The sequence below is a fragment of the Triticum aestivum genome, chromosome 7A (assembly GCF_018294505.1).
Source record: "Triticum aestivum cultivar Chinese Spring chromosome 7A, IWGSC CS RefSeq v2.1, whole genome shotgun sequence".
In the NCBI taxonomy this organism is placed as follows: Eukaryota; Viridiplantae; Streptophyta; class Magnoliopsida; order Poales; family Poaceae; genus Triticum; species Triticum aestivum.
The window spans coordinates 664,561,187-664,585,667 of NC_057812.1; the positions used below are offsets into that span (position 1 = coordinate 664,561,187).

Genomic DNA, 24,481 nt, shown 5'->3' on the forward strand with positions numbered 1-24,481 from the left:
TTGTCAGATAATATTAACGGAATTGAAGAAAGACAACATCGCTGCTCCATCATGAAGCTATGCACAAAGAAAATAGATTCCTCACATAATTGCATCATAGTAAATAGTTTGCTAACACTTTATTGAAATCTGTCGAATTACTCCGTAAGAAATAGAGTATGGTAAAAATAGTTTGGTAACACACAAAAATGAAACCACAAAACACGAATTGTCTTCATGCGACATTATTCCCTAAAAATTGCTAACGCGGAAAAGGACTGAAACTAGATGGCACGACTCAAAAGGGACTCCTGGACGCGTGTATGTCTTCAGTCTTGGTCCATCTTGGAGTCTTCGTCCATCTTGGCTGTTGCTTCAAGGTAGCGCTTCCTCAACTTGTTAAGTGGCGAGCTGACCAGCATAGCAGGTAGTTCCCTTCCGAATTTGTCAATGTGAACCTATGCAAGAGGAAAAGTTAGTTCCGGTCAAACTGCTAGTGCATATGAATATGTTGTGTGCTTTTACCTGCTTGAACTCGTCAGTGTGCTCGTCTCCTGTCCAGGATTCCATGTTTTTAAGAACAAATAGCCCACATGAACAACTGCAATAAATAAAGATAATTGTTAGTGCGCAGTCCTACTAATTTAGTTTGAAAACAAAATTTGACAATTGTGTATGTACCCATATGACTGTTGTGGGGTCTTCTTCACAAAAACTGGCCATTTTGACAGTAGTGAGTCAGGCCAGTTGCTATTTTGGGCCCCCTTCATTTTTAGAGATAGATTCACATGTGCTTCCATACCTAGCAGCTGCAAAACGGAGTGTCAAATATGATATTTTGTCATTATCTAACAGTTAAACCATATAACAATTTAGTAATATCCGTATTGCAACTCACGGTTTGGCGCAGTTCTAGGCGGTCTTCGTGATCGAGCATGGAGTCAAGAAACTTTAGTTGTGAAGGTTTGGCGTGCCCCAGAAAAATATGCCGGCAAAGGACCAAATGATGCTATGTTAGTATTCTCGTCATTCTCACCCTCATCAATAATACTGTTGAGAAATGCCATCACCCTCTCTGATTGCACTGCGGATTTCGAAGCCTTAAAAAAAGCAACACTTGCATCGTTACGGAGCTCATGGAAACGATCCATCCGTTCTGACCATTGCTGCGTACTGGCACTCCTGTCTGAATCGAAGGCAGGCTTGGCTTTCATCGTCCATCTTTTAGCAACACAACAACTAGGAATGGTGTCTAACCCAACGCACTTCAGAATAGCAAATATATGTGTGCATGGAATATCCTCACTCTCCATCTTCCGGCATTGGCAGTGCACACTCGCTATCACCGAGCCCACATAAACACACCTCACATCAAATCTTGCTTGCCTGCGCTCTTTATGAACAACTGCAAACCTCGTCAAACTATCTTCCTTGTTCACCTCCTCGACTTGCCATTTTGATAACCTCACGATCTCCCCCTTAACCTTCTCGAACATTATAGGGGTGTAGATATATGACACATTTTTCTCCAGTGGGTCAGCCGTTAATTCAGTGAAGGGCACCGTCTGCGAGGCCACGACATCCATTGCAGCCTCATTCCTTCGCATAACTGAGATGCAATGCTCATGGTGTTGCAGCAAATCAATAAGTCTCATTCTCCTGTCCAGCTGCACATGAAGCGTAGAATTTAGACTTTCGCTCCTTTGATTACTTCTCATGCCCAGGAAGTACCTCCCTTTGGTATAGGCTGTTGACCACTTCTTTCTTAGCTCGTACATCCTGCAGATCCACGTGTCTTTTTCCGTTATCCCATAGTGTTTGTTGAACTGGAGCCAACCTCTCTCAAACTCATCAACCTCGAAAGCACGGTAATTCAATTTTCTAAAGTCGCTGAGCTTCGGGTTCCGAAGGTAGCGTACCATATTTTGTTCGATGTGCCAGCTACACAGCCGATGATCTGTGTTCGGCCATACCTGCAATATTGCTCTCACCATTGCATGGTCCCCATCAGTGATCACGGACCTGGGATGGTTCTGGTGCATCGCCTCCAAAAATGAATGGAGCAACCACTTATATGATGCCACGGTCTCGTCTGATACAATGCCGACCCCAAAGACAACTGTGCTGCGATGGTGGTTCAATCCAATGAATGGGACAAATGGCAAGTTATATTTGTTTACACGGTACGTGCTGTCAAACACAACAACACCACCAAAGGCATCATAGTCCAACCGCCACTGCGCGTCTGACCAAAATAGGTTCTGCAGATGGCCTTCGCTGTCTGTGCTGTACCTGTAAAAGAATTCAGAATCTCTCTCTTCCTGCGCAGCCATATAGTTCAGCATGTATTGGGCATCAAAACCTTCAATCCTTTGCTTCTTGTACTCAGCAATAAAATTATATAGGTCCCGAGACACACAGCCGACTTTGTCATACCCACCATGCTGCTTCTCCATTACGTCCATTATCTGATGTGTGCGTAGACCACCAATACCATACTCAATGGCATCAGCCTTTTGAGGATCATTAAGTCCACGATGAGACCATAAGAAAGGTGTCTGGTCAGGCTTAGTGAATTCATGGTTATGCTGGTCCACAAAGTCCTTGACAAATCATTCACGGCTTTCCATATTGAGCTCGATTTGCAGTCGAGCGTCAAATCCACAACGAGAGAGTGCCCTTGGTTTCCTTTTCCGGTTGGACCTTTCAAAGTTTTTCAAGGACCTATATCCTTCTTTGCTGCACATGTACAACCTTTGGATTCTTATGCCTCCCTTGTTTTTCACATTGGCCTTCCTCACGCTGAACCCTTTGGCTTTAGCATATCTATTATAGAACTCGAAACCTTGTTCCTCGCTTGTGAATGTTTGACTAACCACCGTGTAATATTCTTCAATTTCCTCTATGCTGACGTGGTGAGCATCCATGTTGTGTAACTGCCATCCACAAAGAAACTGAATAATGTTATTTAGGCATCTCCAGTGCCAAACTACATCATAAAAAATGTAAATCAAAGTACTTCTGCTACATACACCGGCAAGCAATTCCTGCTCTAGAGAATCATTGATAGCAACTTACAGCTTCTCAAAGAAGAAAAATCATCCTATGAGTTGGTTGTAGTACTGTATATCCTTCTGAGGAACAAGATTATTATTAGGAAAGGAATATAATCTCTACTGTACATTCCTCTGAGGAAAGAGCTGATTATTAGGAAAAATATCAGTTTAGTGCAAAGCCTCAGATAGTAATCTTTATGTGCAGCTAAGTTTTCTAGTAGTTTGAAAAGTTGTGGTGCTTCTTTGACATGGTTTCCTGAATGACGGATTTGTACAACATTCTGCTATCAATGTGCTTTCGTGATCCTGGAGATTTCATGTTTCATAGGACAATTGACATGGAAATATACATCCTGCTATGATCTGGGACTAATCTATGTCAGGCCGTTTCATTACTTGTCAAGTAGTTTGCAGGATTCGCATGAGAACAAACAACAAGGACAAATAAAGCTACTAAGTAATGAAACGGCCTGACATAGAGAGTTGTTCATGTTCAAGCATTACCTTTCTGCAGGCCGACCAGCAGTGGTAGAGACGGATGAACAGGCGGAGCCAACGGTGACAGCTGATTAGCCGGCGGTAGTGCAGCGGCAAGTGGCGGCCACAGCTCCTGTTAGAGGCAGACGGAACGGACGGGCAGGAAGGTTCCGGACGTGGAAGGCACGGCAGCCGCAAGCGGCGGCGAGAGCCACGGGTCGGCTGCGGCGGACGAAACGGACGGGCAGGAAGGATCGGAGGCGGACGGCGCGGCAGCAACAAATGGCGGCGAGAGCGACGAGTGGGCTGCGGTGGCCGGAACAGACGGGCAGGAAGGATCCCGAGGCGGACGGCGCGGCAGCGGCAGGCGGCGGCGAGAGAGCGGCAATTAGGGCTTGGGTGACGTGAATGCAGGTGTAGGGGCCGATTCAGTCGGGACTTTCAGTTGATTAGTAAACTTTTTATCGGACTAAACTGCCCTTGGGCTAAGAGAAAAAAAATCTAATATAAAGTGCCTAGATTACCCTTGAAATCAACGGTGGATCTGTTCAAATACTAGTCTCTCCCGTGACTAGTAATTTGCACCGTAAAACCCCTCTTCCTCTGAGATGGAATGGTGCTCCATTCGCCACATCCCCGAGCATGCCCCACCATGGTCGGATCCTAGTGGCCTGCGGCCTTCCTTGGCGAGAGGCGTCACGGTCCATGGCATTGGTGGAGGCGGCGATCGACACGGCGGGCAGCGACAATATGAAATCCTGTATGTTGTGCTCCTGACCGTGAGGATCACGACCGCACGAACGGAGGGACGACAACACCGCGGAGCTATTGAACCTCCAGCAGTTCGGCTTCTCCCTGTCCGCACAGGAGAAAGCCACTTATCTCTCTGATTTTCTAGCTAGAAATTGATGTGCTTCACTTATTTCTACTAGATGCATCATGCATGTTACTACTCAAATTCTTTGTATTTCGCTTGGGATCTCGATGGACCTAATAATCTTCTCTGAATTTAGTGGTGCTGCAGGACCGACAGGAGATGATCAGAGCGCGGCTCTGGACACTGCAGGAATTCATATGCAGCGCCACCAATTTTAATTGAAGATAACACAGTGAAATGCAAAATTAGACGGTCCACCAAGAGACTGCATAGTATACAGAGATCATTGATCCTCATAGTCACTTACCCACCAAGAAAGCTACATGATAGTTTTCTTTAGTAATAGGTATATAATTTTGTTTTTCCTTCTCACAGTTTGTTTATTCCGATTGCCTTATCTTCAGTTAAGCATATATTTTTTTTACAAATTAACCGCATCTTAGTATGCTGTTGTTGTACATGCCAGTAAATTTTATAGGTTCAATTATTAATTGTTGCACATAGCTGGGTTTGATTCGAAGTTCTGCTTTGTTCTATAACAGTAGGAATGTAGTTCTCGGGAGTTTTGTGCTACGATTAAGTAATTCATGTAGTGAGTAAATGGGTGACACTCAGATTGTCAGAATGTGCTTAGTGTAGTACATAAATAATCCTACATATGATTTACTTGTATAACACTTTCTGTGGATTGCAGGTTTGTAATGCTTCTTGTGTTTCTAGGTCTGTAGAGTACGTTGAATCTTGCAAAGAAAGATAATTCTGAAGTTATTTCATATTTGCTGTGTACATGCAATTTTGGTTTTTGTTTTATGTGGTCCATAAGAATCTACAAATAATGTTCAGGGTTGTTAAAACAAGACTCACCGCAGGAGTGAGACTAGCATGTTCGAGGCTTCAGGCACTAAACAGAGAGAGATCAGTCAAAATTTATATGACAAAAGGAGCATCTTTATTTGTGTGTGGGAGTAAAGAGGTCCATATTTCCAGAACATCGTGATACTTTTAAAGGTACAAGTACAGTAGTTCAGCATAGGCCAGGGACTTTCCCTTCTGCTCTAATCCGCTTACCTGTTCAAGGGATGTTTTGTTGTCCCCGTATGGTCAATGAAAGTTGGTCAGACACTGAGGTCATCCAATCCACCACACGTTATGACCTGCTAATCAACATCGACTACTATGCCTTGCAGTTTCATCTATTTTGATGTTTCAAATATGATCTGCAACCATTTGTTTCCTGCAACCATTTTTGCCTTTATCCGCATCCGCATACAGATTAAAAACGAAAGAGAAATCTATGAACTGTATTATTTCGCAGTACATAGATCGGACAAATTTGATTGTATGTATAGCATATTCAGATCTTTAAGGCATGGCCATCTCCACAATAATCAGTACATTGCAGGAGTGTAACCAAAGATGTGACATCAAGTTCATATATTTAGTCATGCATAGCGCATTGTTTATATTCAGAAAGCAAGAGACAGAAACAGTTTAATCAGTGAATTGAGTTTAGTTAGCTTTGCTTGATATCCGTTTGCAAAATCTAACTCTTCTTTTCCAATGAGGATTAGGCATATGCAGAAACATCTACTCCCTCTGTTTCTAAATATAAGACCTTTTAGGGATTCCAATTTAGAGATTCCAATACGGAGACTACATACGGAGCACGATTCTGTATAAAAATGTGCATTTGAGTTGTGGCTGTTTATCTCAACATACAGTTTGCTCTCTTTTTTCTCTCGCAAAGTACACTTCGCCCTTTTTAGCCATTTGTGTTTGTCATGATTGGGTGTGGTAGGAACCATGAGATACGATCGCTACCCCATCGGCAATGGACGTCCCACGAGTACAAGGAGAGGCGTAAATATGCACATACACCTTCCGAGGAAACCCAGCTCCGATGAAAAGAAAATGCCAGGCAAGATGACACGCCAATAAGCCCTCGCCCTCCACAAAGAAAGTAGAAGGTCTGTCTTCAGTTTTTAGACCCACTTTGCACTCCCAGTCTGTCCTCGAACCGGAAGCACACGCCAATCCTGCAGGATGTTGCACTAGAATGACATAAGCTATGAATGGCAGTAATACAGATCTTAGTACGAGAGTAGCAATGTGTACTTTGTACTTTGTAAAATATATGGATCATGTGATGAATAAATCTACGCTTTCCAATTCACCTTTATACATTGCTTGCCTTATTGTAACCCCTGAATTGCACACATATATTTTTTCTCTAAATCTAAATTAGTCAAATAAAAGAAATTAGCAAACTAGCATTACTATGCCGTAACATATTTCATCATGATGCATCAACGGGGTGCGGCGTGCCGCCGCGCGGGCATTGCTAGTAGTTACTCTAACGCATACCCTCTATCTCGCTTACAGCGGGAGTAGCTTACGTCTCACCCGAAGCTTTCCCGAGTGTTGTATAGTACTGGGTTAACCTATTCTATTCTTAGTGCTTGCTTGTTGGTAGCTCTGTATGATGCGTTCTTCTCTATTTGTTTTTCGTTTATTTTTCATTTATTTATTTCTTTTTTTGTTTCTTCACAGGTTTCTTCCTTTTTTTCACCATTTTTTTGTTTTATTCTCGATTTTTTTAGTATTTTCTTTCTTTTTCTTCAGCTTTTTTCTTTCTTTCTCAGTTTTCTTGTTTTCTTTGCTTCCCTTTTTTGCACTGCTTTCCTCCGTTTTTTTGTTTTCTTTTTCTTTTTTCTTTGGTTTTCTTTTGTTTCTTCCTTTCTTTTTTTTTCTTTGTTTTTTTTGGTTTTTTTTGGTTTCTTTGTTTTATTTATTTTTCTTTGCCGGTTTTCATCATTTTTCGTTTTTCTTCAACGCATATCTAATTTTTCAGTGCTACGTGTACATTTTTAGTGTACACGTGAAACTCTTTCGATACACACGTTTTTTTGAGACATGTGGCTTGTGGAGCGTGGCCTCGCTCGCTGGGCCGGCCCAGTCTGGCGTTCGCTGCCCTAAGTCCTGTTATAAGCGAGACATATGTGGCGCCCTCACTTTATTTCAATCTTCTTTTTTTTCTTCCTAAAATCACTTTATTCTGATCTTTGATTTTTTTTGAGGGGTTATTCCAATCTTTGATAAGAAAAGCTTTTGTTGTTAGATTGCTCTCTAGAATCTTTGTTCTGTTATATCGTTGGCCTGTGGCCTGCTTGCATGGGAACCGATTGCAGGCCATTATGCTGCAGGCCGAAGGGTTGCCGCATTCCAGGTCATTCTTTCATCAGTCTCCCTAACCAAACTACTCCTAAGCATCTATCTAGCTCTAGCATGACAACTGCAGACAATTCTGCCCAACTATCCCCCACATCGTTTCGACACCGCGCCACCCTACCGCCGGTCAATTCGCCGCAGGTCACCCACCCCTACAAGTCAGTAGAACCCTGCCGCCGCAAATTTGACACGACTCCGGCTGTTCATCGCAGGGGGGCCTTTCATCATGGGCCATGATCGCTCTCCCTCTCTCTCTCTCCCAGCTCAACCGACACAGATCAGCGAGCCCGACGCAATGCTCTCCCGCCGGCCAGCTGTCGCGCGCGCCAACGTTGTTGATTCGTGGTGTTTTCACTCCACGGATGCGTGATCGATCTTCAGACTTTCAGGCCTCAGCAGCATCATTCACACAGGAGTACATGTTGCGTGCGCCAGGCTCTGATCTCTGAACCCTCACTCGGCATGATGCATGCATGCGAGCTCGGCAGGGAGCACCGGAGCAGAGCCCGCGTCACCGTCTCACCCAGGCCAAGGCGTCAATGATTGTGGCTGTGGGGTACAAGCATCAACAGACATGTAGAGTACATGTCAGGACGGAAAGGGGCCCTGTTTTCTTAACACTCGCCAAACATGGTCGTCTCATCTCCTGTCATATACAGTAACAGTGTATCATATGTACTCTCCTCCATTGCATCCTACTGTAGTATTTGCTAGCTAGAGATTCTTGGTAGTACAAAGGCTTAGTCAGCTCATGCCTCATGGTGATGTCCATTGACAGTAATATTTGATATACTTTTCTCAGAGTGATCGGGTCAGCATGCAGCAGTTCAAACCTAGCACCAATAACTTTTCACACCTAGGGCTGCAAATGGTTGTGACTGCTGCCTGATCATATCTAGGTGCACACAATGGCGTAAAGTCTTGCAATCATACCAGGACCTAGCCTGGAAACGAAACCTAGCTAGTCGGTCGCGAGAAACGCGGGCATGGTGGACTGGTGGGATTCCGCGCCGTTTGTCTGACGAACTGAGCTCGCAGATGAGATGACCTCAACACGCGCGGAAAAATAATCCCGCTTCAGAGAAACAGGAGCTCTCACATCACATATCACAGGATTAGGTTAGCTGCAACCGGCTTTCCGCCAATCAATGCCTTGTTTTCATCGGCGCACGAGTGCCACATTAATTATGTAGATATATGTGATGTGATCTGAAGAAATCCGGTGCTGTGGTAGGGTAGGCAGAGCTGGCAATCGGACACACACACAGGGCCCCCGCTTCTTCCAGACAGCTTCAGGTTTCTGCTGCAGTGTGTGTCCTCTCCCCTTTCCCTCATACGTAGATCACTCCGATCACTGTTCACAGGTCAATACACTACGTACCTCTGAGAATTCTTTCGGGATCGATCTCGTCCTCTGAATTGCGAAGTCTGAGATCGAGCTACAGAAATTCAGGGTCCCTGTCCTTGTGAAACAAGGCATGCACACACCGTGGAGCCGGTCTCCCGCGTAGGTAACGGTCGCTGTCAGTAACACTGCTGCCAGATAATCAGAGCGGAGTAGTATCAGAAACGCCATTGCTGGATCAAGGCTCGCCAAACCCACACTGCTAGACACAACACAAGAGAGCGATGTATCTACGGTTATTTTAGATAACAAAAACTATTTTAGGGTCCCCTTCAGCTCACAGTGGACTTTCAGATGGGGAATTGATTTGTCATGTCATAGTACTGGTACTACTCTAATCATTCAGAAAGGGATCCCGTATACTATTCCGGCAACGTCCATCAGCCGATCTCGGGAAATCTCTGAGGATCAACCCTGGCCTCTAGCAATGCAGAGCTCCAGGATTTAATACTATCACCCCCTCCGTGAAGAGTTTTTGGCCGGTATTGTTTAACTGTCAAGTCGGGAGCCGTTCCGTTGATCTGTCTGAATTTTCGCTTGTTCAATCCCTGTTGGTGATTGGAAATTAGTAAGACGGAAATACTTCACGGACGATGTTCGGCTGGACGACACTCACCTGACGGCTAATCAAACCGTATGCTACGGTGTAGACTTGCCCATGGATGGTTGGATATAGCATGTCGTCCGGGTTTCGGCCGGAACTGTCGTCCATCTAGCAATGCTCTTAGTAAGATGAATGCATGCGTCTTGTCTTCTTCCAGCTAGCTAGCTAGTGAAAAGAAAGAACCGGATGGGATTGATCATTGATCATGGAGTAGTATCTTATTCCGACTGTGATGCTCGCATCATTTGACGGGGCCAATTTCCCAATGATCAATCCACCCCGGCTAGAAACGGAAATATGCGTCCTGCGGTCAGAAAGGGAGAGAGCATTCGCCCAGATTAAGTATGGACTAAACCGATGTGCCGACTGCTAATCTGCGGATGAGCCTTCCCAATTGCGGTGCTTGATTCGCCTGCCCACCATGCGCAGTTGCAGTTTCACACGCACGTATGCGCATACGTGTGCACCTACCTGCATTGACTCTGATTTCATTTGCTGCCCCGTTTGTCAAGAACGTTTCGTTTGCATATTTCTGCAGACTGCCGGTCGATGATTATTCGTGGTTTTGTGAGGTGACCGACCAACCGTTGGTGGATGAGGAACGTTTACCTGGCAAGTTCTTGATTCCAGTGTGAAAATGTACTGCTTGACAGTGCCAGAAACCATATAATACACCCACTGGCAAGCTGAACTGCCTTGCCCTGACGGCCAGCTAATAGTCTGGCGAGCGACTGATTGGATGCTTCTGCTTAGTCCCCACATCCTAGGATTAACCCTCACATCAAAAAAAAATTAAAAAACCGAACCTTTTTCTTCTTGGATTTGCTACTTCATAGGCAATTGAAATGAAAATCGCGTAATTTTGGGATGGTGCACAGGAACAGCTGCGGAGCTCCCAGGCCGAGTCGGGGACGACGCGGCCCGGCCGCGGCATCCCGGTGAGGCCTTGCCAAGAACTTCGGCCGGAGTAGAGAGAGATCATTGCGTTTGTTCGACCGATCCAAACAAAGTTTCGAACCAAGGCAAAGTCGTCTAACCGTTCATTTCTGATCTAACGGTTAGGACAGCAGCATTCTTTAGCAGCCACCGGAGACGATATTGGCTAGACCAAGGAGGAAGCGGCTAGTTGGGGTTTCACGGCAGCAAAAGACTTCAGCAACGCTGTGAGAGTAGCCTTTTTCTCTGTATTTTTTCCCCTACTACGGCATACGGCGAGTCGACACCTTTTATATTTTTTTCTGTCTTTCATAGATACATGTCGCCTTGGATATTGGCATGGCTTTTAAGATTTAGCTCTGACCACGATTTTTCACTGTACTATGTTTTGTTTTACAAGCTATAGTGCGTATATATAACACAAGAAAATTATTATACCACGAATATACATTTCAAGACAGATCCAAAAGATAATTTAGAAGTTCTCATTCTAACTATCTAAAATAATACTTGTAGAAAAAGTTTAGTTTGACTTAATACACGTCCAAAACAACGTTCCTTATGATATGATATGGAGGGCTTATCAGTTTTCTTTATCGAATTTGCTAATTCTCGTCCAGATAAGAATTAACTATATGTCATCTAACATCTTCACCCAAAGATTCGTGTGAAATTTTTATTTCTTCTTTTTACTGTTTCATTTGATTGATTTATGTGTTGTCCTTCATGTTGCATGTCCATAGAGCCTCACACAACTATAGTTGTATGTCGGCTTAGCCACGCACAACTATAATAGCATGTTATTCCCATATGTGCAACTACAACATCCCTCGTCACCCGCACAACTACATTTGCATGACAGCCGATCGTGCGCAATTACTTACACATTCGCACGCAAGCATGCTACTCCAGTTGCACGCTCGTCAGCCACCTAAAAAGAATGAAGTGTCTAGGTTGCATAGTGAGGTGCCTCCACGCATTCTTTTTTGTGCAGAAACACGGGTGAGCTGCGATTTTCATTAGAAGGAGAAACGGTGGCAGAGCGCCCACTGTACAGGGTGGCCGTAGCAAAATGGACAAAAGCAAAGGGGAAGAAAAGAAAAAGAAACTAAGTCCCATTCTACTCTCGCGGCACCAGCTGGATATATCCGCCCAACACCCAATCTTATCTCGTCATTGATGTCGTTGAGAACAGTTTTAGCTGGTCGCTCACGATCTCTGAAGTTCATGTCGTTTCTCTCCTTCGAGATGACCCAAATGATAAGAATGGCCATGCTATGCGCCTGTCGCTTTTCCCTTCAGTCGCCGGCGAACCCAACAATCTAGGATGCCATGCCAGGAACACTCTTACAATTCCTGTTGAAATGGTATACTCCTTCCGATTCATATTAATTGCCGCTGATTTAGTACATATCTCTTCCGGGGATACCCCTTCATTTCACGTTAAGGAGATGGGAAAACACATTTCTTTCTATAACAACAATGTGTTTCGGGGTGTGAAGTGTGAGAGAGGGGATGTGATGATTGAGCTTTTGAATAAGACGACCTTTGTATTTTAAATTTGGATCTTTTTCAAAATAGTGAAAAATTCAAATAAGAGGTGTTAAGACTATTATCATTCTGGCATCGAGCTATTTTGGCGCAAGACTTCCGCTATAGTATCATCACTGTTGTAGAGTTTAATCATTAAATTCGGGATGGATTGGTGTGGTTCCTCTATGCATGGGACATCAGAATATCAAATCATGAACGAGGAAATGCATGCGATAAATATCGGCTAGTAATTGTGAAGCCCTAGTTCTTGACTTAAACGGACACCAAAGGCCTCTGCCCTCCCTCTCTATCTATCTAAGAGATGGAAGGGCAGCGTTTTTTTTTCATCTCTTCATCAGAGTTGAACAATGAAGATCGATGACAATTGCCTGGTCGATTTGATCAGGCCGTGGAGGAACAAGATTCAAATCGTTCCTTTGTTAGGATGCCTTAGCTGTATACAATGCACTTTCGACTTGACACCTATTTAAACGTTTCGTCTTGCCGCTATCTTATCATATTTTCATACTATTGTCGCATCGTCCCCGTATGGGTGGAGAACTTGTTGCTCTCTCAACTATGATACCAGAGGCTCTAGAGAAGTCTAAGGAGAGAGCACTCATCTTGGGGTGGGCTTACTACTTATATGCTTTCGGCAATTTATCCTCTCCGCACTTGGCTACCCAGCGTTTACCGTAGGCACGATAAGGTAGACCAGGGGTGTGACGTTCTTGGTCCTCTCGTACTAGGAAAATGTCATCTCAATGCTCTAACGCCCACACCGGATATGAACCGAATTGTCTCACGATGTTCTGACCCAAGCTCACGTACCACATTAATGGGCGAACAACCCAACCCTTGAAACAACCTACAACTCTAGGCGGCGGAGAGCCGTGCCAAACCTTCCTTTGGTGTGGACTCTTGGGGAAGACCGGCTTGTTATCTCTAGAGTAGCATATAACCGTCGAGCGACGGCCCTTCCACTCGGCACCGTTGGATCACTAAAGTCGGCTTTTGTACTAAATCAACGACAATTAATATGGATTGGAGGGAGTACAAAATATGAAAGGTTCCGGGATGTGAAAAGGTAACATACGGACAATTCCTTTTGTGCACCATCTTTTTCTGTATATTCTTATCAAATTTTACACACATATACTTCACCATGTTTTGCTAATATATATATAGCAAGAGAGAATATTGACTCATTTTCAGTGGTCAAGAACGAGCCTAGTTACCTGCATTGATTTGGTCAAAAGTACGCAGCGACGTATGGGCGTTACGGCGGCCGTGCTCTCCGGGGGCACAACCCGTTGCAGGAGAACGGAAAAACAGAGGCCGCGAAGAAAGCCAGAGCCCCAAAGACGGCTGCTTTTCAACTCAACGCACTAGCTAGCCCTCCTGAAATTCCTGGTCCTCGAAATGACGCCGCGACGGCGGCCGTCTTTTCTTCTCCGTCAGTCATTTCCACTTCTCTTATTTATTTATTTCAAAAAATAAAAGTACTTCTTTCTCCGACTCTGCACCAACTTTTTCTTGGAACATCTGACTGACTCCGCGCCAACTAATAGGACGTACAACTGGGGACGGAGCTAGCGTTGCGATCCCCAACACTTTTCATGTCGTTTATTATCCCGTCGGCGATCAGAGCTCAGATGCGTCTTCGCCAGCAGCCAGTCCCATGTTCCATCCCATCGCCCACGCCCACGGCGCGTCGATGGTTGTTCCATCCATCCATCGATCGATCTAGAAGAAGAAGGTAGCGGCGCGTGATCGATCGATCCACCCGTCGCCGCCCGGGTAAAAGAGGAAGGCATCGAATCCGCCGCCGGCGGCAATCATGCCGCGCGCCCCGATCCTATTATCTGACGCGGAACGCGCCCACGTCGCCGTGGAATTCGGCCACTTCCTTCCACCCGACTGCGTGGTGCGTACGTGCCCATGAGCCATGATGCCCGCCATCCAAACTGTCCCCCGCCCGGCGCCACCGTGCGTGAGCTCACTCAGCGCCGGCCGAACTCCCGCGGCCCGCTGCATGAAAGCATCCGCAGTGCCACCGCGCCTCCGGCCAAACCCGGCCGGCCTGGCCGTCCGGCCGGCGGTCGAGGCGCCCAGGCCACGGGCTGATCAACCAATCATGCCACCCGCGTCGACCGCGGGCGTCCCTTTCCCCGATCTAGCCGGTACAGTCGTCGTGCCGGAACGCGCCAGAAACTCGGCCACCGGAGCGCCAGCGACGAGGTTGATGCGCTGTGACATGCACGATGGGTGGGCCGCGCCCCACGGTACTGTCTGTACGTGCTGGCTCGGATGACGATGATGCGCGCGCACAGCCCGTTACAAAACCTGAGAATATAATCGACCGGCCTGTCCCGAGCCTGCCTGCCTGCCGCCGGAAGAAAACAACCGACAACTTGGGCGAGGCCCGCGTCACCCGCGCAGTCGCGCTCCGCACAGGACTACAGAGGGGGCGACCGTCCGCTCCGGCGTCGATCGGATGCGTACAACCAGCCCACTGTGCGCCGCCGGCCGCATGTGTCGTCCGCGACGATCCACGTACGCCGTCCGATCCATCGCAGTCGGACGGCGACGGCCGGCCGGGGGCATGCATGTGCGGTGCGCAGGCCATGTGTCGGGGCCCGGGACGCCCGACGTGTCCGCCAGTTTGATCAGAGATGCCGCACACTACGTACGTACCTACCCCACCGCGTATACGAAACTGAAAGTAAATGCGTTTTTCACCCATATAAACACGTGATTTTTTTTGCAGGCAATATAAACACGTGATTTTATCCTCGTATAAGACAGCCACACTTCTATTCTACGTACTAAATACGTACATGTACTGTACGCACAGATAAGTCAGGCTCGACGGGCACGTGATTCGACGGGGCTACACGTACGTAGTACGTACGAGGTACGCCTTTGCCATTTCGAAAGGTTCTAGGTTTGTTCGTGCCGGCTGGTAGATAGCCTAGCCTAGCGATCGACCGGTCTTGGTGGGGAAGATACGTATTTCACCCGGAACGCGCACCGGGAATGGAAAATACGTATTTGCACGACGTTGACGTAGGCCCTCGACCCACACGTCGGGTTTATCTGCTCGCACGTAGCGCGTACGCCGTCCGGCATCGTATGGTTGAGCACGTGTTTGATTAGAAATCACAATCACCCCTGCTTTTGTCACTTTTTAATCCCATGGCCGGCCTCTATCGACGCGTACGTGCGGTTGCCAGAAGAAGAGTTAAAGTTATTCTTTTCGAATCTGTACGGAAAAAGGAGTTAATTAGCTTGACCCGTCACCAGGGTCTTAGCTTAGGTAGGAGTACTGCTTGCTCTTAATTTGGCCAAATCATTTGCTTATTTGTCCTTTGGCCAAGCAATCACATTATGCTTTACGATTCGTGAACAAGATGGATGCGAGACGCGAGCGGCCGACCGATGGATATGGGACGCGGGAATCTTTTCCTAAAGTTGCTTTTCGTCCAACTGGAAACCAAAAAACCGCGTGCACAACGGCCTGATCGAGCGAACTGGCTTGGAAGCTGGATTGTTTAGGCAGAAATATGTGACCACTTTACCAGTTCGGTAATCGCCACTCCACTTTGTGTTGCATGCATATGCTCACATCTCCAGCCCACGTTCCCTTCCAGCTTCACCTGGACAAAATGTATTGCTATATTCCGAGCAATAGCTTTATGCGGCGAAAATGCCAGTGGGCGCGCGTACGTAGTTTTGGGTGGTGCACTAGCTTCAAGGCGTAAAGAGATAGCCAGTAGTGTATATCTTCTCTCATCTTCTACTCACAAAATCTAAGGGCATCTCCAATGTTGATCCCGAGTAGACATCGTCTCCGTCCACGGACGGGTGGGGATCAGTTTGTGGACAATGGTGTGGAAGCCGGTCATACAACCATCCACACATATGTTTCAAACTGAATTTCAACAAAGCAGACAGATTTCATCAAACACAACAAAATTCGGCAAATCCAGACATAATTTACATTAAACAGATGGTATTTCGTCCGTTTAACTAAACCAAGGCCGCACACTCAAAGTAATTATAAAAAATGACACAATTCATCCATAAATAGTATGCAAATATTTCTGGTACAACAATAGTTTAAATTCAACAAGATAACATGGTGTTCAACACGTTTTTTGAAATCATATGTTCCAAATTCAGTGATACTAGAGTCAGAACCGGCACATATCGTCCCACACAAACTGCCCCTTGAGTTTCATTCAACAATGTATGCGCGTGACTGGTCTGCCCTCGGTCCTGAAGTACATCATGGCAGCACGTGCATGCTATACAACGTGTACACCAACATTGAGTGGATGAATGAATTAATCAACATATATAACAGGAAGCAACACTTACGATCTCCGGGGTTGACGAGACTAATGGCCACCTTGTCCCCACTCGGTGAATTGCACCGCAAAACTTCATGACGGAGTTGCAGGACGGTGTACCATCGATGTGTTAGCGACTTCACGGAGCATGCAAGCTTTACCAAAAGGTTGTGCCCTTGTTCATGCATACAAAGTCCACAGAAAACGGCAAGCCACGCACCGCACGATAACTCATCCTTGATCCCGAGTACCCCCCGCCATCGTGCCTCTCTCGAAAACAAGAAGAAGTTAAAAAAAATCTCAATGACATTTGACCGAACACCTATCGGTGTGGTCTGGAGGGTATCTGGCTGTGGAGGGATTATTGGGTGGACAACGGTGTAGTCCAAGGAGGGCAGGCGTGTGGGTGGGGTCTGCAGATGTCTGAACCCTGGGCGACGGCCGGAGAGGTACAACGATGACGTCCGACGATGAGGGTGTAGATGAAATGAAGGGGGGGGGGCAGGGACGAGGTGGGAGAAAAGAGGACCGGGAGACGTCCAAACCGGTTCGCGGACGGATGGGGTACCTTGTTAGATGGGAAAACATGTCTAGATAGCTCGATCCGGATGGATGCAGGTGGTTTGAGGGCCAGCGTCGGTGACACCTAAATAGATTATGAATGGGACAAGCTACATGTCAGTTGCTTGATTATTTTGAAAATTAGTAGTATCTAAGTCGTCTGATTCACATCTAGTGGTTCATGTTCATCTTTGACCCCCTTCAACCGCCATAGTGCACCAGCCCAACCTCTTGCTACCACCATCCTTGGTGGACGCGTTGTTGCACTTGCATGTCGCATGGCCACCCTGCTCGAGTCGATTCCTTTGTTGTGCTGCCATTGTCCCGACCATCCGTCAAAACCTCGGTATGATCTTTGTCGTTGACGGCCTCCTCGCACCCCACACTTGAACCCGTCTACCTCTGACTTATCTCCACCGACAACATGGATGTCGTGTCGTCCCAGGCTCTGGGTCACTCCTGGCTCGGCCTTGCCGATGACCCCGTGCTACAACCAAAAAGGTTTTTCACAGAACTAAGAAATAGCAATTGCGATTATTTTCTTGCCAAAAATTCTTCCAACCTGTTACAACCGGGTTCATGGACCACCTAGCGACGACTGTAAGCACTAGAGCAAGTTGAAGGCATGCCATCGTCATCGTCACTCTCTCATAGGAATCAGACAAACCTTGTTGTAGTTGATAGGGGGAAGTCTTCGTCCTAAGGCCCAAAGGGCCAGTGCACAAGAGCAACAACCATCGCCGCCGATGAAAAACATTGATCAGAAGGACCATACCTGCAAACACACCAACAACCATGAGTGCCATATAAATATACAGATGGACCCGTCGGATACAAAAGTTGACCAAACCCAACTAGACCATTTGGAGACACACCTATATGCACCCTCTGCCTACCCTAGATGCACCACCACCCCGATCAGGACACCAAGTACCGCCACCACTGCACCCATGGTCGAAGCATTGGCAACTCGGCAACCATAACCGCGGGGAAGAACCCCAAAATACTATTGCACCAGAACCGCAACACCCCCCCTCCTTCCAACATTGTCGAACCTGACGGAGAATAGGGGAGACCGATGAATTGTTGAACCTCGTCATCGTGGCTAGGGCTATTTTTTTAGGGGAACTTCTGCTACTTGGTGTCCATTTAGCAATTGCGATTAATTTTTTGAAACGGGGAAAAGATTTGCCTCATTCAGTAAATAAGGAGTTGGACAGACGATTACATGAACAAAAAAAAACAAAAAGTAGTATACAGAAGATCACTACTCTCGCGGCGGAATTTGACCCAAATATTTCACACCCGTGATAGCCAAGAGCCTCGCCTTTCTCTGAATAATGGGAAGAAGGATGAAGGGAGGGGCGGATTTGTTTCAAAAGACCCTTGCATTCCTCTCATCCCAAATGGTCTTGCACACAAGCATAGTGAGGGAAGGCATCACCCTTCTATGGACTCTATGGGTGGAAACCACGTCAAACCACCAACATATGATGCTCTCGAAAGTTGCCTAAACAGAGAAACCCACACTAATGACGAGGTGAGGCCAATCTTTAACCAAGCCCCAAATCTGTGCGCGAATCGACATTTGAAGAAGAGGTGATATGAAGGATTGTGGGTTGATGATGTGGACAATACTAGAGGGGAAATACCACACTAATAACTATTAAAGATGCTCTAAAACCAAATCCCTAATTTTCCCCTCTCTCGCTGCATATGTGAACACACGCACGGACGTGTGCGTACGCACCCTTGCATCGGTGCCCAACAGCCCATGCCACCTCGCCATGCCGGAGATCTAGCTGCCTCTCCGAGCATCCCGTCAGAGTCGCAAACTCGAATCAGGCGACGCCGCAAAGCCGAGAGATATGCGCCCGCTACGTGATTAGGCCGGCCCGCGCTTGGAATTAAATGCCCCGCCCAACCCTAACCGCGCACGGCGCATCTCATCTCGTCTGCATGACTGCATCTGCCCGCCCACGTCACCGCCGGCGACGTCCAGCGAGCGTGACACCGCGCGCCACCGGCCCGCGGCCGTCCGATCGATCGTCTCACGCGCCCACCGGCCGGGACCGGGCTGGCGAGTCGAACCTGGCCACCTGGCGCCCGGCACCCTAACCGAGGGAGAGGAAAAGTCTCTCCAGCTGGGTGAGTACGTACTGCCCTCTGCCTAGCTATACGTAGTACACCAGTACTTGCTATACAAGAGTATAGTATACTACTGGTAGTAGTAGAGCCGTAGCCTTCCCGGCCCCTCCTCCCCCGCGCTCCCCTTCTCTCTCGCCGTGAAAGCATCGGCGCAAAAACTAGTTGACCTGACCATGCCCTGCGCTGGCTCCTATTAATACCCTCGTCTTCCTCGCACTCCTCTCCTCCTTCATACCCCTCTCGGTAAACTGTGCTTGCCGCAGTCGATCCCTCCACCCACCCGGCCATCGGCGGCTGGTTGCTGCTGCTTCTTGTGTGGGTTCTTCCACTGGCGTGCAGGGTCGAGATCGGCAGCAGCAGCCGTCGTTCCTCTCTTCTAGCTCCCGACAATCGATTGATCTGTCTGAGGGGGAAACGAGCTGCGTGGTGGTGGCGGCCGCCGGGGAGGCGATGAATTCGCTGAGCATGGTGGAGGCGAGGCTGCCGCCGGGGTTCAGGTTCCACCCGCGGGACGACGAGCTCGTGCTCGACTACCTGGCAAAGAAACTCGGTGGCGGCGGCGGAGGGGCGGCGGCTGCGGTTGCGAGCATGTACGGCTGCCCCACCATGGTCGACGTCGACCTCAACAAGATCGAGCCCTGGGACCTCCCTGGTAAGACCTAACTAATCCAGATACTCCTGTATACCCAAGTAGCTTAATACACCAGCATGTGTGTGTGTGTGTGTGTCTATATGCTTGTGTGATTAGTTCTAGTTTCATCGTCTTCCGGATCATACATACATATGCATCCCTGGGGATGATTTATCTGTTTGATTTATTTTCCTTGTCCCGTTTGGCTGCTGATTCGTAATTATTCTTTTAGTTTGAAGTCGATGACGTCCCAAATCCCCTTAATATATCGCATCCTATATCTGATATATCTCTCCGTTGTATACCTTTTGACGGAACTAACAACGATTTGGTCGTTTCTAAACGGCCGGACAATCTTCAGTTCTCCACTGTACTAATTAAATTCCTTGTTCATTCTTTAGTAAAGAAGAAATCACATCCCAGAAGTTAATTAATTATTTGTCCGTGTGCGTATGCATGATTGTCCAAGGTTCTCAATCATACATCAAAATGTATTGCTCTGTTGGTTCAACTTGAATTTAAGATCTTGGGACCAACTATGTATTTATGTGCAGCTCAGTTAGCTATCTCCATTAATTTTCAGCCTATTAATTGCATGAACAATCCTCTTTGTCCCTTTCCCGCTCATGCATGTGTAGTTTCCTTCAGTTGCATCCAAATCTAAGGTGGCTGTGTTCATGCTGCTAGTGGCTGGCTAGTTGATCCGTTTCCACTCCCAGCTGCCATAACTGAAGTGACCTCGACAATTTCCATCTCATCAAGTTGCAACTTGCAACTATGCATGCATGCTTCCCATACTGCTATAGAAACCGACCTTTTCTCCTTTTCTTTTCTTTTCTTTTCTTTTCACACTTTTTTGGCCTTTCCTTTTGGTGTGCCCATCCCTCTTTATATGTCCTAATTAATTTAATTAACATTCAATTTTTTTGATCGAAAGGCAAGAAAATATCAGAATGAGACCACCTCCGAATTAACTAGAACTGTAGAGAGATCAAATTCTTGCACAGTATATTTTATTTTTTGCCTCTTATTCCAGATATAGGAGACTTGATCAAGGGATGAATATATATAGTTTCTGGAAATTGTTCTACAATGAGAACAAAATTCACACGTCTTGTCTGCCTCCATCCTTGTCGCCTTCCCGTCCCCATAACAGAAGGATATTCCCAGAGCCATGAGTTTGTTTGGCCCCTTGCTGGCCTTCTCTGCATATGTCCCTGTTCTTGCCATACCATCAAATATTCCCCCAATTTGCCTCATCCTTAAAGGGAATTCACAGCCCACGGATGGGGACAAACTTAACACAAAAAGGAGGCCTTCCACCTTGCCTATTAGTAGAAATCACACCATGCACAAAGCCATATCAAAAGACCATATATATATAGAAAGGGTTGGATGTGTATAATTGATATATCTCACAAGAATAGGCAAGATGCCTTCCCGTAATCAATAGATCTCCTTTGTTTTGGTTCCAAAAATATCTATTATTCTCCCTATTATGCAATTACCTATTAGTGGATATTTTTCTCCGCCTTAATTAAATGTGGCTCTAATGTTAGGACTTTCTCTTAAAAAATGGAGAAGTGTAGTCAGACATACTACTTGGGTTTGCACATTACACACAGTTCATCATTAGATGCACATCTTGCACATGTTCCAAAAAGATTATTATTTGTTCATAATTCATCTCATTTTTACATAATTGTTTGTTAATTTGCTCCATGATTGTATTCAGAAATTGCATGCATTGGCGGAAAGGAGTGGTACTTCTACAGCTTGAGGGACAGGAAGTACGCTACAGGCCAGAGAACAAATAGAGCAACTGAATCGGGCTATTGGAAGGCCACCGGAAAAGACCGATCGATAAGCCGGAAAGGGTTGCTAGTTGGCATGAGAAAAACCCTGGTGTTCTATCAAGGCAGAGCCCCTAAGGGGAAGAAGACTGAGTGGGTCATGCACGAATTCCGCAAGGAAGGGCAAGGCGATCTGATGAAGTTGCCACTCAAGGTAATCATCATTATATAATTATACACATGACCAAATTTAATCTTACTACTTGATACTCCACTCTTTTCTCCTTTTGTTCCTTATTTGATGCTTAGAGTATAATGCATCACATATATGGATAGTGCAGGAGATCCCACCAAAAATTAATGCACACAAACTATATATATCTTGCGGGTTTTTTTTAAGGGAGGGGACATTGAAAATGAAACGTAACAGATTTGAATTCACATGTGGTAGATTTTATGAGAAGTATGAACTAATATAAAGAAACAAAAACCTTTGTTCACGTGACATCCACATGTGGAGGCTACTGGCCAGAATGCCAACTCATCCTATAATACATGTGCAGTGGATAATGTAGTACCACCAGCCAGCTCATTATACATGCATGCCCTCTCAATTCAAGATCTAGCTAGGTAGCTATAGAGAGTAGAATTCAAGCGCCAAAATAACCAGCTTTTTAACTAGCCCTTAATTTGTGATAATTAGGTGTCATATAAATAATACTGCAAGATGTCTAAAAACTGTTATGGCTTGTTCATGATTTTAATTGTTGATTAGCCAGGCCGGGTTCCGTCGTACTTGATCCATTCTTTACATGTGTGGGTCACTCTCATGCCAGCTACGTACATAGATATGAGGATGATCTGGTCTCTTTTAGATGTATACCCCAATATATATATGATCACTTCAGATGCATACATATATGATATAATGCCAATTAATCTACTCACTTATTTTCCAGTCTAATGATCTTAATGTGTAATATTTTTCATGTTAAACAGGAGGACTGGGTCTTGTGTAGGGTTTTCTACAAGACTAGGGCAACCGTTGCCAAGCCACCCACAGGGAGCAGCTACAACATTGAAAGTGCAGCTGCAACCTCGCTGCCTCTCCTCATTGACAACTACATTGCCTTTGACCATCCTGGAATGTCGACGGTGCAAAACCTAGAGGGTTATGAGCAAGTGCCCTGCTTCTCCAACAATCCCTCCTCTCACCCAGCGTCGTCGGCCTCGATGAACATCCCGGTGACGGCAATGGCTCCCATGGCTGCTGATCAGGAGCAGCAGCACATGGGCAAGGCAATCAAGGACGCATTGAGCCAGCTCACCAGGTTTGAGCAAGGCAACGTGAAGAGGGAGGCGCCTGCCCAGGGTGGTGTGTTTGCTCAAGATGGGTTCGAGTACTTAGCTGAGAGTGGCTTCTCACAGATGTGGAACTCACTCAATTGATTTTCTAGCTAGGGATATTATTGCTACCAATCAAGGATGGATATAACTCTTGAAAAGAAGATCTAGACTTGGGTGTGTGTGCCTATATGTGTGCTATTGCATGTAGTTGTGGTATATAGCTAGTAGTACTATCATTCTAGTTCACATTATTTGTCAAAAAGGAAAAGGAGGGTCAGAGGAGAGAGCTGATATATGTCATCAGTGATGTAAATCTGTATATACATTATTTGTGTGCGACTATGGATAAGACGGAAAAATTTAGTATCTGGTGCTAGAATATAAACTAATATATCAAAGCATAAATTTTGTGGATCGTATTATAGAATCTACTCTATTTGCCTGTTGGGCTTTCTTGTGTATTAGTTTGGTCTGTGCATATGATTGACATATACTCATTATATTAGTGGTTATACATTTGGAGACTAATCTCCCGCTCCTCTCCTTCTGAGTTCTAAGGGAGGTTATATATGTCGCCATCCACTTGTTTATCTTTCTTCAGTGCCAAATATATATCTCATATTTAATGACTGAAATTCTTGTTTTAATTAGGCCCGTTCCAAGCTTCCAATAAATCAAAGGCGCAACTGCCCATTTTAAATTACTATTAGACATTTCTCAGATCAGCCCCTTGGCTGCAACATGTGGTTTCTACTGGGCCTTTGACCTGAATTTGCAGTTTTGCCAAGGAATTAAGCAGTAAACATAAATTTGGTTTGAAAAGTCAGATCATTAAAGAGTATATATTCACATTTTTTCATTTTTTTCTCACACTTGAATTAAATGTTTATCCGATGCAACAGAAAAATGCTTGGTCCTTTCCATGTGGACAAAAAGAAAAACAAACAAAGTAATAGCTCACAAGTGGAGATTCTTTAGAATATATTTATATGCCGTGAAAGGGATTTAAGTTCACACCTATATCCTCATGTGCCTGGTACTAAGATCAGTTAGTAACTTGAAAACCACCTAAACAATTTCAAACACCAACATGTGGACCATATAAAAACACTGAGAGTTACACAAGCCCACCAGCTAATATATATTAGGGATGTTTATAATTCTCTAAAGCTAGTTGACATTGGACTACTTTGATTTGCATTCATGATTCTCCACCGCTACTGCTAACTAATCATTGTGCACGAAAAATTCCAAGGTCGTACTTTCCAGGGAAATCCTTATTGTATCCTCACATATTAGTAGTATTGATGATGATGCAGTTGCCAGCCTAACCAATGAACTCATGCAGCTGAACCTGTACTTATCATGAACCATATGCATGAATCAGTACTTCAGTGGTACACGGCTGTGTTTTGATTTTCGGCCGAAAAAAATGGATTTCGGCCGAATTTCGGCCATCTCGGCCTGGAGCGAAAAGTATATTTAGGCCGAAATTGCTCAAATTGGTAAATTTTGGTCAAATTTAAGTCAAATCGCAGTTAAAATTTGATC

The 24,481-nt window shown here is 45.8% G+C and overlaps 2 protein-coding genes across 2 annotated transcripts; one reads left to right on the top strand and one right to left on the bottom strand.

The window, feature by feature from the left end:
• Positions 1-920: 920 nt before the first annotated feature.
• LOC123153677 (protein FAR1-RELATED SEQUENCE 5) lies at positions 921-4,099 on the bottom strand. Its single transcript, XM_044572682.1, has 2 exons — positions 3,540-4,099; positions 921-2,915 (listed from the first exon to the last, which is right to left on the bottom strand). Exon 2 carries the CDS (start codon positions 2,442-2,444, stop codon positions 921-923), a length of 1,524 nt encoding a protein of 507 aa, XP_044428617.1. The 5' UTR covers positions 2,445-2,915; positions 3,540-4,099.
• Positions 4,100-18,956: 14,857 nt separating this feature from the next.
• On the top strand, positions 18,957-23,315 carry LOC123149089 (NAC domain-containing protein 21/22). Its single transcript, XM_044568622.1, has 3 exons — positions 18,957-19,811; positions 21,526-21,797; positions 22,583-23,315. The coding sequence occupies exons 1-3, from the start codon at positions 19,610-19,612 to the stop codon at positions 23,030-23,032; spliced, it is 924 nt and encodes a 307-aa protein (XP_044424557.1). The 5' UTR covers positions 18,957-19,609; the 3' UTR covers positions 23,033-23,315.
• Positions 23,316-24,481: the final 1,166 nt, after the last annotated feature.

Excerpts from the sequence above, each read along its gene's own strand:
- LOC123153677 (XM_044572682.1), bottom strand. The coding sequence starts at position 2,444 with ATGGACGTAATGGAGAAGCAGCATGGTGGGTATGACAAAGTCGGCTGT.
- LOC123149089 (XM_044568622.1), top strand. The coding sequence starts at position 19,610 with ATGAATTCGCTGAGCATGGTGGAGGCGAGGCTGCCGCCGGGGTTCAGG. Across the intron at positions 19,812-21,525 it reads CGAGCCCTGGGACCTCCCTG|AAATTGCATGCATTGGCGGA; the intron begins GTAAGACCTAAC and ends GATTGTATTCAG. Across the intron at positions 21,798-22,582 it reads TGATGAAGTTGCCACTCAAG|GAGGACTGGGTCTTGTGTAG; the intron begins GTAATCATCATT and ends CATGTTAAACAG.